At 53.4% G+C, this 12,734-nt stretch overlaps 1 protein-coding gene across 19 annotated transcripts in view; it reads right to left on the bottom strand.

Annotated features, from left to right (window-relative positions):
• The window catches only part of CACNA1C (calcium voltage-gated channel subunit alpha1 C), a 585,430-nt gene that overhangs the window by 221,415 nt on the left and 351,281 nt on the right, over window positions 1–12,734 (bottom strand). For all 19 annotated transcript variants that reach the window (XM_069489394.1, XM_069489389.1, XM_069489378.1 and 16 more), the window contains exon 4: window positions 1,402–1,541. In XM_069489394.1, the coding sequence (XP_069345495.1) occupies window positions 1,402–1,541 (140 nt within the window). The remainder of the gene's footprint in view (window positions 1–1,401; window positions 1,542–12,734) is intronic.

The following is a 12,734-nucleotide window of genomic DNA, read 5'->3' as shown; positions in this document are numbered from 1 at the left end:
TCAGGACCCTCAGGAGTGAAAGCACAGGTGGCCACCACTAGCGCACTTGCTGGGCTCAAAGGACGGAAGGATCAGCCCAAAGGAGCCACATGTTCTTTAAGTAGAATCTGTCGCGAAGCAGGTGAACGGTTGGAACATCATCCACTGTGTTTTAATACATTAGACTGCACACAGTATGTGCAGGCCTGTTAGCTACAAACACGTAACAGAGAACCTTTTGGTGAAGTTACTAATTTCTTTATAAGAACATCTTCACTTCTACATTTCATTTAAGAGGCTTCACATTGCTTTTTTTTTTTTTTTTTTTTCTTTTTTGAGACAGAGTCTTGCTCTGTTGCCCAGGCTAGAGTGCCGTGGTGTCACCTAGCTCACAGCAACCTCAAACTCCTGGGCTCAAGCGATCCTACTGCCTCAGCCTCCCGAGTAGCTGGGACTACAGGCATGTGCCAACATGCCCGGCTAATTTTTTCTATATATTTTTAGTTGTCCAGCTAATTTCTTTCTATTTTTAGTAGAGATGGGGTCTCGTTCTTGCTCAGGCTGGTCTCGAACTCCTGAGCTCAAATTATCCACCCGCCTCGGCCTCCCAGAGTGCTAGGATTATAGGCGCGAGCCACCACGCCTGGCCCCACATTGCTTTTTTAAAAAACCTAGACTGACTCTGCCTCATCTTATACTCAAGTGGAGCAGAGTGTTTGGGGGAAGGTGTGTTTGGTCAGGGTTTGGTTACCTGTCACCTTGGCCTTTCATGGCTCCCTGTTTTCTTCTCAACTGCCTATCTTGAGCAGCCTGATTTCTTGGGGCCACAGAACCAGGCCCACTGTAGGGATGAGGGTTGGGACAGGGTTGCTGTACGAACATCCTGTGGGCCTCAAGCACAGCCTGGCAGCTCCCTGTGCACCCCACCCGCACCCCGCTTGCAGACTGCATGCTCTCGGGCAAGCTGCCCCAAATCTGCTCAGTGATCCTACAGGGAAGTTGGTTAGAGGGACTGCGGGGCTAGCTGTGGTCAGAGACAAAATTAAAGTACTTAAGGAGAGGAGTCTCCTCAGTGGCACAGAGGAACCTGGGTTCCATTAAGAGCACTCAGATTCAACTGTGTGTGTGCATGTGTGCATGTGTATGTGTGCATGCATGTGTGTGCATGTCTTTGTGTGTGTGTGTGTGTGTGTGTGCATGTGGGCACACGCGCTTGCCCACGCGGAAGCAGTGGTGGGGGATGCTCTTAGGTAACAGCTCCTCTCCCTTTGGGGAAAGTCTGATTTCAAAGCAAGTTTTACCAGATCCTTTCATCTTGCCCGAAGCCCAGCACAGTTGGGACCAAATCAAAAAGATACAGATTCAGAAGGAAGAAGTATGCATTGGCAAAGTGAGGGGAAACAGAAAGACAGTTATACTTACCCTACAACCACAATTATAAAATCTAGTAAATTCCAACCGTTGCGGAGGTAAGCGTTGGGGTGAAAGAGAAGTCCATAGGCTATTACTTTTAAAAATGCTTCCACAGTAAAAATTATGAGAAAGAGATATTCCACTCGTTCCTAGGAAACAAAAATAGAAAAGAGAGAAAAAGAAATAATTAGTTTGGGGATTTGGAAAGGTCTGCAGCAGCAGAGCTCACAAGCAGATGGGAGAGGGTGCTGCCCCTCTATGGTGGGACCCCGGGGGACTGGGAGCCCCAAGCCAAAGGAGCAACTCCAAGACCTGTTCCCTCATTGCAGCACCGATCCACTGGGGACCACAGAGTTCTTTTTGTCTTCAAAGGTCCCCTATTAAAATTTAATGTTAAGGTGGTGGGAAAATTACACATTTTCAAAACATTTTATTCAGTTTACCAGCTAAAATTTTTTTTGTACCTTCCCAGCAGAGAACTCCTAAGAGAAGGATGCTGAGAAAGGGGGTGAGGCAGAAGCGCAGGGAGACGGAGCCTCAGTTCTGCAGGAACAAACCCGAAGGCAGCGGACTCGGGCTTGGGGAGGGCACTGGCTGAATTCCCCCAAAGAACAGAGCAAAGACACAGCTGCAAAGAAATCGAGACGCTGAGCATCTTCTCAGAGCAGCCCAAACGGAGGCGCCTGCTCACACGCACGGATCCAGAAACGTGACATCTCTTTCTTGAGAAAATAAAACTCTCTGTCCAAAGACATAGGCCAGGTCCACAGAGAAAACCCACCATTTTCACGTTGGAGGTGGGCACTGGGTGGGGTGTTGAGCGGAAAAGGCCCGTCTCTTTCCTCAAGGGGCAGAAGGTCATCTTTTTCCTCCCTGCCACCATGAAGAAGGGCTTTGTGAAGAAGGACAAACTTACTGGCTCAATTAGAGTGAGCGACTCCACGCTGATTCACTCCCCTCCCTCACCACGCACCGAACCGCTTCCTCCCACACAAGCCCGTCCCAAGTGCAGCCGCGATGGCCTCCCCGCCCGGCGGAGGCTGCCTGGGTGTCTTCACGCTCCACTGCTCGCCTCCGCCTCCGCAGGAGCCTCAGCCATCTTTCACAGGAGCTGCAAAACTCCCGTCTACACTGCTTTCGGGAGCAGGTCCTCCAAGGCAGGGCAGGTCCACCCACAGCCCCAGCAGGCACTTGGCTCGGAGCCCCCAGGCCCGTTTTCCCCTCCTCTGCCGGGCCAGGGGCTCTGGTGGGTGCATGTGGGAACAGTGGTGGGGGGTGCTCCAAGGCTGGGGCATCGAGGGCCTGACGGGAAGCCCTGCAGGGAGACGTGGCCACACCAGCACCGTGAGCTCCTGTCCCTCTTCCCGGTGCCCGGCACATTCAGCGAGGGCCGCCTCTCTGTGATGCAGTGTGAGGAAGCATAGCTAAGACCTGCAGAATTCTGGGCCATGCCCGGACCTACTGAACAGATCCCCTGGCTATGGAGCCTGGAAACATACAGTGTAGACCCCTCCCAGGTGTTTCTAAGGAACCCTGGAGTTCAAGAACCACCAGCCCATGTGCTGATGAACGCCCAGGTCAGCCAGAGGCAGTGGGAGGGAGGGCAGGATCTGATTTAATCAGCACTTCAGAGGTGGACTTGTCCTTCCTTCCTGCCCATTTTAATACCATATAGTTGGTCTGGGGACATTGGGTCTGCCTTGGGGTCATGGCCCAAGAACAAATCACTGTGTGGGGGAGGATCCAATCCTTTAAAGTCAGGTGATACTAGATTAAAATGTACATGAGGGCAGCGCTGAAGGGAAAACATGACAAAAAGGCACAAGGGAATCTGAGGATGCTTGGGAGCTGGTAAGGAGAGGAGCTATCACACAGCCACTAGGCCTTGTCTCCTCACCCCACCCCATGATGGTCCGAGCTTTCCTGTCTGGCACCAGATGACAGGGTCACCTCCTTCTGTATTCCCAGAAAGTTAGGGCTGGGTTGAAAAGAAAGAAAAGGAAAGGGGAACAAACCAAGCTGGGTATCCACTAGATGTCATGTGCTGTCATTTATTCATATATGTGCTAGCTGCTTTCACACTTTCATTCACCCATCCATCCATCCATCTATCCACCTTCCCACCCACCCACTCTCACCCACCCATCCATCCATCCATCCACCTTCCCACCCACCCGCTCACTCACCCACCCATCCATCCACCTTCCCACCCACCCACTCACCCATTCATCCATCTATCCACCTTCCCACCCACCCACTCACCCATTCATCCATCCATCCACCTTCCCACCCACTCACTCACCCATCCATCCATCCATCCATCCGCCTTCCCACCCACTGACTCACCCACCCATCCATCCATCCATCCATCCATCCACCTTCCCACCCATCCACTCACTCACTCATCCATCCATCCACCTTCCCACCCACCCACTCACTCACCCATCCATCCATCCATCCATCCATCCATCCACCTTCCCACCCACTCACTCACCCACCCATCCATCCATCCATCCACCTTCCCACCCATCCACTCACTCACCCATCCATCCATCCACCTTCCCACCCACCCACTCACTCACCCATCCATCCATCCATCCATCCATCCACCTTCCCACCCACTCACTCACCCACCCATCCATCCATCCATCCACCTTCCCACCCATCCACTCACTCACCCATCCATCCATCCACCTTCCCACCCACCCACTCACTCACCCATCCATCCATCCATCCATCCACCTTCCCACCCACCCACTCATCCATCCATCCATCCATCCACCTTCCCACTCACCCACTCATCCCCCTACCCATCCATCCATCCATCTATCCACCCCCACACAGATTCACCTATTTATCCATCCACCCATCCACTCATCCACTCATCCAGCCATCCCTCCACTCAGTCATTTATGATTCATGTGGTACAGCCAGTTGCACTGTCAGAAAGTGACCCTGGAACTCCCTCTGGACTGTCTAGACAATGACCTTTCTGGGAGAAGTAGCACCCAAGCTCAGAGCCCCTCCTCCCCCTGGCAAAGACAGCAGCAATATCCTGAAAGATCTGAGGGCCCTGTGTGCTGGGAAGTTGGCATTCCTAGACAGCTCCTATAAAAAGCTGGCACCTCCAATCCAGACTTCCTGGCACCAGGCAGTCTGTTTATTCCATCAGTGACAGGCTGCTGTCCCTTGTTTACTTGCCCTATAAAAAGGCAGGACCACAGGTGAGGAGTCCTTCCACTGGGATACAGACTCACTGGAAGCCCAGTGTCTTTGTGAGATGGGAGGATTAGGGGATCAGCGACTTCTCTTGTCGACCTTTGGCCTTTGTAAATTTTCCCAATAAAGCCTAATCCTTAATCCAAGCCATGAGACATTCATCCCAAACGCCGACACATAACACATGGAGACCCAGAAGTACCTGCCCCACATGACAGCGAGTCGTTCAATCGAACATTCACTCAAGCCTTCATAAACACATTTATGTATGTGCCGGCTGTGGAGATTTATGAAAAAAGGCTCAGAAACTGACCTCAAGGATCTCGTGGTACAGTTGGGGGTGAAAAGACAGAAGATGCCAGTCCAACAGGTAAGTGGCGTCTGGAGGCAAGCACAGTTGGCTACGCATGCACTTCTCAAAGTAAGGATCTCTGAGTTGATCTTGGGGGATGAAGAGTTGTTCAGGTGAGGAAGGTTAGGGGATGGAGGGGTCGGGTAGGGAAGTGGAGGGGTGTCAGGCATTCCAGGTGGAGGAGACCAGAGCTGTGGAGAGCTCCGGGAAATGCAAACATTGATTTGGCTGGGGTAAGAGGTGTAGAGGGAGCAGGGCTAGAGGGGCAGGCAGCGGCAAGAAGACCTGGGGCTTTGTGGCCGTACCAGGACACTCAGATTCCATTCTAAGGAGACTGGGAATGACCTGGTCAGATGTGCACAGCAGCCTGGCACTGGCTGGAGAATGGGGGCTGGGGGCGGGGGAGTGACCCATGCAGAGATCATGGAGGCTCGAGCCAAGGTGGAGACAGTGGGACTGGCAGATTTGAGAGACAGAGAGGATGCACTGTGGTTTCAGTTTCTGTTTGCACGTAGCAGGCGAGGGAAGAGGGAAGAGGCAGTGCAAGAAGGTGTGCACAGCACCCTCCCCGAGGGCTCCTGTCCAGATGACCATGTGCATGCTGACGCCTCTCACTGCAGGAGCGACTTCAGGAAGAGGAGGAGGGCCTTTGGAGGAAGGTGGAGACATCGGGTATGGATGCCGGACTGGAGATGTTGGTGACTGGATGCACAGGTGGGGTCAGAGCAGAGTCTAGCTTACAGGGAAGGGCTGAATGAGGTGCCCTGGGAGGGTGTGTGGACTGAAGAGAGAAGCGCTGAGACCGGGACCCCACTCAGTAAAGGCGACCCCTACACTCCCCAGTCTGAATGTGCATCCCATCAGAAACATCCCCCCAAGAAAGTCCCTTCACATTACGGGAAGTCATCTCCAGGCAGAAGTTACAAGGTCCTGCTTAAAACCACAGAGTCTGGGAGACAGAAGGAATCTTACAGGTTATCTGATTAACCTCCTCACCTGAGAAACCAGGATACTAACAAGACACCGAGGCCAGGGAAGCACTCGCAGGGGATGGGAAACCAGAATTCCTGACCCCAGTCCAAAGGTCCGTTCCTCTGTCTCGCCTGCCTGAGTGATGGGGGCACACTGTCCACTGGCCCCCACTGTCCCAGAGACATGGCTTGGTCCAGACCCCTCAAGCTAAGATGTTTAAGAATCTGAGCTAGAACCGAAAAGGGTCCATGGAGCTGGTGAGAATGGGTCTGGACAGGAACCCAGAGAAGGGGCAGCTGGGCACAGTCGCCGTGCCCGTGTGCGTGTGTGAGGGCTGGCCGGACGCCGCAAGACCCGCGTTATCACTCTAACCTCAGGGGCATGAACCCCTGACAGAATTACTTAGAAAAACAAAACAACTTGAACAAGTGAAACCGCTCGGTGGATGCCTCCCAAACACGCATTACACTGCCACAGAAACATCTAAGGGCGAGTAAGAACAGCCAAGGCTTGTCAAAGACTATGCGTACTAACACCCCGGGTGCCTTGGTTCTTGAACACACAATCCTTCATGGCTCCTCACGCCTGAATTCAGAATCCAGGTCCACGTGCCCTCCTGCATCCCGCATGCTCACAGAGCTCACCAAGAAGACACCGAGTGTTCAGCACACACACCAGCCTTGCTGTGGTCTTGGGAACTGGGAAACTTTGGAAGCCATCCTGGAATGGACTAAGATAGCCATTCCTGCTATTCTGTGTTAAGGCTGGAAAGAGAGGGGGAGGTATGCAAAGCTGCGGAAAAGAGGGTAAACCCCGGGACACTAGCACAGACACAGACCCTCAAAGCCGCAAATGGGCTGGCGTGGATTCCCAGGGCTCCTGGAGGACCCTATTCCTCGGATGACGCATGGACCCCCGCCTGCCTAGGGCAAGCGTGATGACTCTGTGGCAGATGGCTCCTGTCTTCTTCCTTCTCTCACTTTCTCTTCTGATCCAACACTGTTTTCCCTTTATCACTTCCTTTCTATTACTCTCTTCTCCTCCCTTTCTTTCCTCTCTCTCAGCTCATTTCTTACATCTAACACTGGCAACGGGGAGCTTGTGGCTGCGCCAAGTCTGAAATATTTAGAGGAGTTTGGTGGAGAGAGAGGGGCCAGTTCCGGGAATCACGATGCCTCTGGACTCGCGTGGAGCTGGCCAGACACTGCTGGGCACAGGACATCCTAGTTTCCCATGTATCTTCTCACATGCACAGAGCTGCCTTTCCAACTATATTAGATGCTTCTAGAGGACAGAGACTCAATAATCTTTGACAGTAATTATTTTGATTCCAGCACTAACTGGCTGTGTGCCCTGGGGCAAGCACTTCACGTCTCTGGGTCTGTTTCCTCATCTGTAGAAGGACTTAAACACCACAGTGCTGCAGGGGTCCTGGGCTTCCGGCCTGTGCTCTGGGAGCAAGTGCAGGCAAGGGGAAGGTGGAATATGGGGGCTTTGACTCTCACCCACTCTGGAGCGAGAGTAGTGCCATTTTAACCCACATGCTGAGTTGTCCAAGGGTCCTAATACAGTTGAATAGAGTCCAGGGAGCCAGTATGATGGGGTGTGGACAGAGAATACACACAAAGAAGCAGCCACCTCTCACTGACCAGTCTGCAAGGCTTTTTTCAACTTTATGTGCTAGGTTCCGCATATGATTTTACTTGAGAAGAGGGATCAGTGCTTTTTTTGTTCTTCTTGGAATTTTAAACACCGCTTCCAAAGCAGCAGATGACTTTCCAAAGGTCCTCCAGAACTGTACAGCAAGTGAGGACGCCAATCCCTGGTCTGTGTGCAGTTCTAACTAAGGCACTGTTGGATTCCAGGACTGGAATGGAACAGAGAGCTCCTCTTGCTAACTTCCTCTCCTTGTTGCTCTGAGGATCACCATGAATACAAAGAGATTTCATAATAGAAAGAGCCTTCATAATAAGACGATTAATATTTGTGCTTTAAGGGAACACAGACTCCTCATGAGCAGAAACCACGCCAGGGCAGATCTCCATGGACAAGGACAGCCCTGCAGAGACTGGCGTGTCTGTCCATGTACACATGTTTCTGCAGCACACACGCGCACAGCACAGCACAGCACCCCCGCCCTGTGCCAAACTCTGCATGGCCACGTCAGCTACGCAATAGATCCAGGGTGCGGAACTCATACCCAGGGAGCCTGTGTGTGCCCACTTAAATTTATGCAAGTGTATTTATTGAAGCCGCCAAGAACTCTCCACCAAACAGAGTCAATGAGAAGCCCAGTTATACAATTCCATCTCTGTACAAGGTGCAAAGACAATAAACACCACAATAATACTTCAAGCAGCATGTTGTATTCCACACTGACTCCTAACTGAAGTACTAATCAACCTGACCTCTAAACGCGGCTCCTGCCTACGCTCCCACCCAGAGGCGAGGAACTGTGGCGCCTCGGCTCCCACTCCCGCGTTCTCCTTTCCCGCACGCATCTGCTGCCGCGCGGGGTATCTGGAGAGGCCGCCCTGCCTCCCGCGCCCGCCCCCCGCACCACCTCTCAGGACGCTGGCGGACTTGTAGAACGTAAGAAGCTGGAAGACAAACAAGGACACACAGCCCAACTTCCTCGTGACACAGAAGTGAGGGGACCTGTCCAGGGCTACACGTCTCACCCATGTGACGGGCACGCGGGTTTCTCGACGGCTGGACTGGCGTTCCTCCTGCACAGCTGTCCCTGTCCACGGGCTGACTGAAACCAGGGTTGTGAGCCTGACAGGGGCCACTGGGCAAGCAAAGGGCCACCTACAAGGTGTAGCTGGAGGGGTGGCCGCGGGTGTCCCACCCTGAAGGCTCCTGCCTCCTGGGGTCTCTGCCTGGGCCTGAGTTGCAGCCATTAAGAAGCCTTTGTTCCACTGACAGAGGAACGGACGAAGGAAACGTGGTCCGTACGCCGTGGAGCAGCTGCCTTAAAAAGGACGAAACTCGTACACACGCTCCAGTGTGAGGGACCAGGAAACACCGCGCCACGTGGAAGACGCAGTCCCAAAAGGACAAATACTGTATGATGCCACTTAGACGAAGATCTCAAACAGGCACATTCATGGAGACAGAAAGTGGGTTAGAGGTTAGCAGGGGCTGGGCGAGGCGGGGTGGGGAGTCACCACTTAATGGGGACAGACTGTCCGTTTGAGCAGATGAAAACTTTGGCGATAGTGGTGACGGTTGCACGGCACTGTGAGTGTAATTAGTGCCGCTGAATTGTACACCTACAAACGGTCAGAATGGCAAATTTTATTTTATTTATTTTACCACGCTACAAAATAAAAAGAAGCCTTCTTTTAGATCTTAAAGGTTTTCTAGGCCGAGCACGGTGGCTCACGCCTGTAATCTGGGAGGCCAAGACGGGCGGACTGTTTGAACTCAGGACTTCGAGACCAGCCTGAGCAAGAGCGAGACCCCGTCTCTACTAAAAATAGAAAGAAATTATATGGGCAGCTAAAAATATACATAGAAAAAATTAGCCGGGCATGGTGGCACATGCCTGTAGTCCCAGCTACTCGGGAGGCTGAGGCAGGATTGCTTAAGCCCAGGAGTTGGAGGTTGCTGTGAGCTAGACTGATGCCATGGCACTCCAGCCCAGGCAACAGAGTGAGACACTGTCTCAAAAAAAAAAAAAAAAAAAAGTTTTCTAACCCTTAAGAGTCTTCATCTAAAATACCCGAGGCATGTTTAAACCTGCATCAACTACCACCTTAACGGGGACAGGACTGATTCGTCACAAAGTTAGCAGCACAGACTTTTGTAGCAGGAGGGTGGACAGGTGCCTGGGGCACCTGGATTGGGAAGAAGGGGGCTGGGCAGGGAGGTGGGACAACTGTTTTGATTTCACAATTGTGCCAGGGCAGGGCCCTTCCAAGGGTCTTATGCAGAAGCCTCCTTCAGACAGTGTCTGGGCCTTACACTTAGGACATTCTTGCAAAGGAGAGAGGGGCAGGAAGAACCATTTAACAGCCTAGGAGTAGAGCAGCCTTTAAAAGAGCAAGTCGCCTGTGCACCGAGGGCAGGCAGCAAGCAAGGCTGGGCGAGCTGAGCAGGGCACGAGCTTTGTGGTCTCTGCGGTGGCTCCTCAAACCGGCCTGCTCCTCTGCGCTTGCCGGTGACGCAAAGTGGAAGCGACTTACGCACTTTCCAATTTCTTGCATGTACGTCTCCTCCCCAGAGGCTGGCCTTGCCTCGCCACCCCGGCACGCGGGCGCCTGCACTCAGACTCAGGGCCTGAGGGGCTGCCTCAGCTGCTGGGTGCAGGCGCTGCTCGCCCCCTCGGACCCTTCACTTCCCTGGCCCTGCAACGCGCTGTGCTGACCTCTCCCGGGCGGGCAGCCAGATGCACACCCTGCGGCCTCCTCCTGGGCTGCTTCCCTGACTGCAAGCACGGCCTGTTTGATCTCCCTATTTGGCGTCCAGCATTTGGACGGTCAAAGAGAACCATCAACCTTTGCCACACTGCTGCCTGTGTCACCCTCTTGGAACCGAGAGGAAGCCCAAATGCCCTACAGGCCAGCCACCTGCCCAGGGCAGGAGCCCCTTCTACACCAGCTTCCTCCGTCCCAGGGCCATTGTGTTCCCATAAGGCTGCATGTCTGTCACTGGGCAGTTCCGTGTCAGAGCGGATCTTAAAGGTGGGCCCTGTCTTTCTGCCCCATCCCACGACCTGTCCCCACGCAGGCCCCTATCATTGGGTGTCTGGATAGTAAAGCAGCTTCCTAACTGGTCTCATTGATTCCCCGGTGGTTTTACTACTCAAAAACCGTCAACAGTTCCTTTCTGCCTTTAAAAGGAGTCCAGCCTCCTTAGCATGGTGCCAAGGTCTACCACAGTATCACCCCCACTTGGACCCCTCCCCTGTCCTTGGCCACCACCCTGCACTCCAGCCACACCAAAGGCTCACCACACCCAAACCAGACAGGCTGGTTTGGGCAGCTCTCCTCTTCATGCCCTTCCCACCTCTGCCCCTTCTCCACCTGGAGATGTCCTCCTCCTCCAAGATGCAGCCCAGTGACTGTCACCTTGTCTAGACTTCACAACCACTGTCTGGCTGCCATCACCACCACCACCCCCCACCATCACCACTGTCATCACCTCCACCACCATCACCACCTCTACCACCATCACTACCGCCACCCTCCACCATCACCACCTCTACCACCATCACTACTGCCACCATCACCATCACCACTGTCATCACCTCCACCATCATCACCACCTCTACCACCATCACCACCGCCACCATCACCACTGTCATCACCTCCACCACCATCACCACCTCTACTACCATCACTACCGCCACCCTCCACCATCACCACTTCTACCACCATCACTACCGCCACCATCCACCATCACCACTGTCATCACCTCCACCACCATCACCACCTCTACCACCATCACTACCGCCACCCTCCACCATCACCACTTCTACCACCATCACTACCGCCACCCTCCACCATCACCACTGTCATCACCTCCACCACCATCACCACCTCTACCACCATCACTACCGCCACCCTCCACCATCACCACTTCTACCACCATCACTACCGCCACCCTCCACCATCACCACTGTCATCACCTCCACCACCATCACCACCTCTACCACCATCACCACTGCCATCATCGCCACTGTCATCATCTCCACCACCATCACCACCTCTACCACCATCACTACCGCCACCATCCACCATCACCACTGTCATCACCTCCACCATCATCACAATCTCTACCACCGTCACCACTGCCACCATCACCATCACCATCACCACCTCTACCACCGTCACCACTGCCACCATCACCACTGTCATCACCTCCACCATCACCACCTCTACCACCATCACCACTGCCACCATCACCATCACCACTGTCATCACCTCCACCATCACCACCTCTACCACCATCACCACTGCCACCATCACCACTGTCATCACCTCCACCACCATCACCACCTCTACCACCATGACTACCGCCACCATCCACCATCACCACTGTCATCACCTCCACCATCATCACAACCTCTACCACCATCACCACTGCCACCATCACCATCACCATCACCATCACCACCTCTACCACCATCACCACTGCCACCATCACCATCACCACTGTCATCACCTCTACCACCATCACCACCGCCATCATCGCCACTGTCATCATCTCCACCACCATCACCACCTCCACCACCATCACCAGGTCCCCCCCACCCCCCATTATCATCAACTCCATTGCCGCCACCACCACCATAGCTGCCACTAACAACAGTTTGAGTCTGGAAACTTTAGTTCTAATCTTAGCAGTGACTCTGCATGATGGATAAAAAATATCATCTCCAATATATAGACAAGCAAACTGATCAAAGAGGTTAGGAAATCTTCCACAAAGCCACGCAGCTAGTAAGTGGTAGAGCCGGGACTCTAAGTTTAATGTTTTCCCTGTTGCTGTGGTTAGAGAGAAAGCTGACTTCACCAGCTCACTGTTCAACCACCCCAGGGCCCCTGTACCTGGCACTGCTGTTAGAACAGGAAGTGCACCGGGGCCTTGTTGGGGCTACACTGAAGCCCTAATTGCTGTGTGCGATCCACCGTTGTTAAGCAAGCATTCGACACTCAGAGCCCTCCTGGCCAGGGCACTCTGCATTCCCACTCACGGTGCTCGGACACACAGCTGTGGCGACTCCCATGGTCTATTCCCACTGCTGGTCAGACAGGGGCACCGCAAGGAGCACTGCTGGCTATAAACCCAC

The sequence above is a fragment of the Eulemur rufifrons genome, chromosome 16, assembly GCF_041146395.1.
Source record: "Eulemur rufifrons isolate Redbay chromosome 16, OSU_ERuf_1, whole genome shotgun sequence".
Taxonomy (NCBI): Eukaryota; Metazoa; Chordata; class Mammalia; order Primates; family Lemuridae; genus Eulemur; species Eulemur rufifrons.
This window is presented reverse-complemented; position numbering and strand designations above follow the sequence as displayed.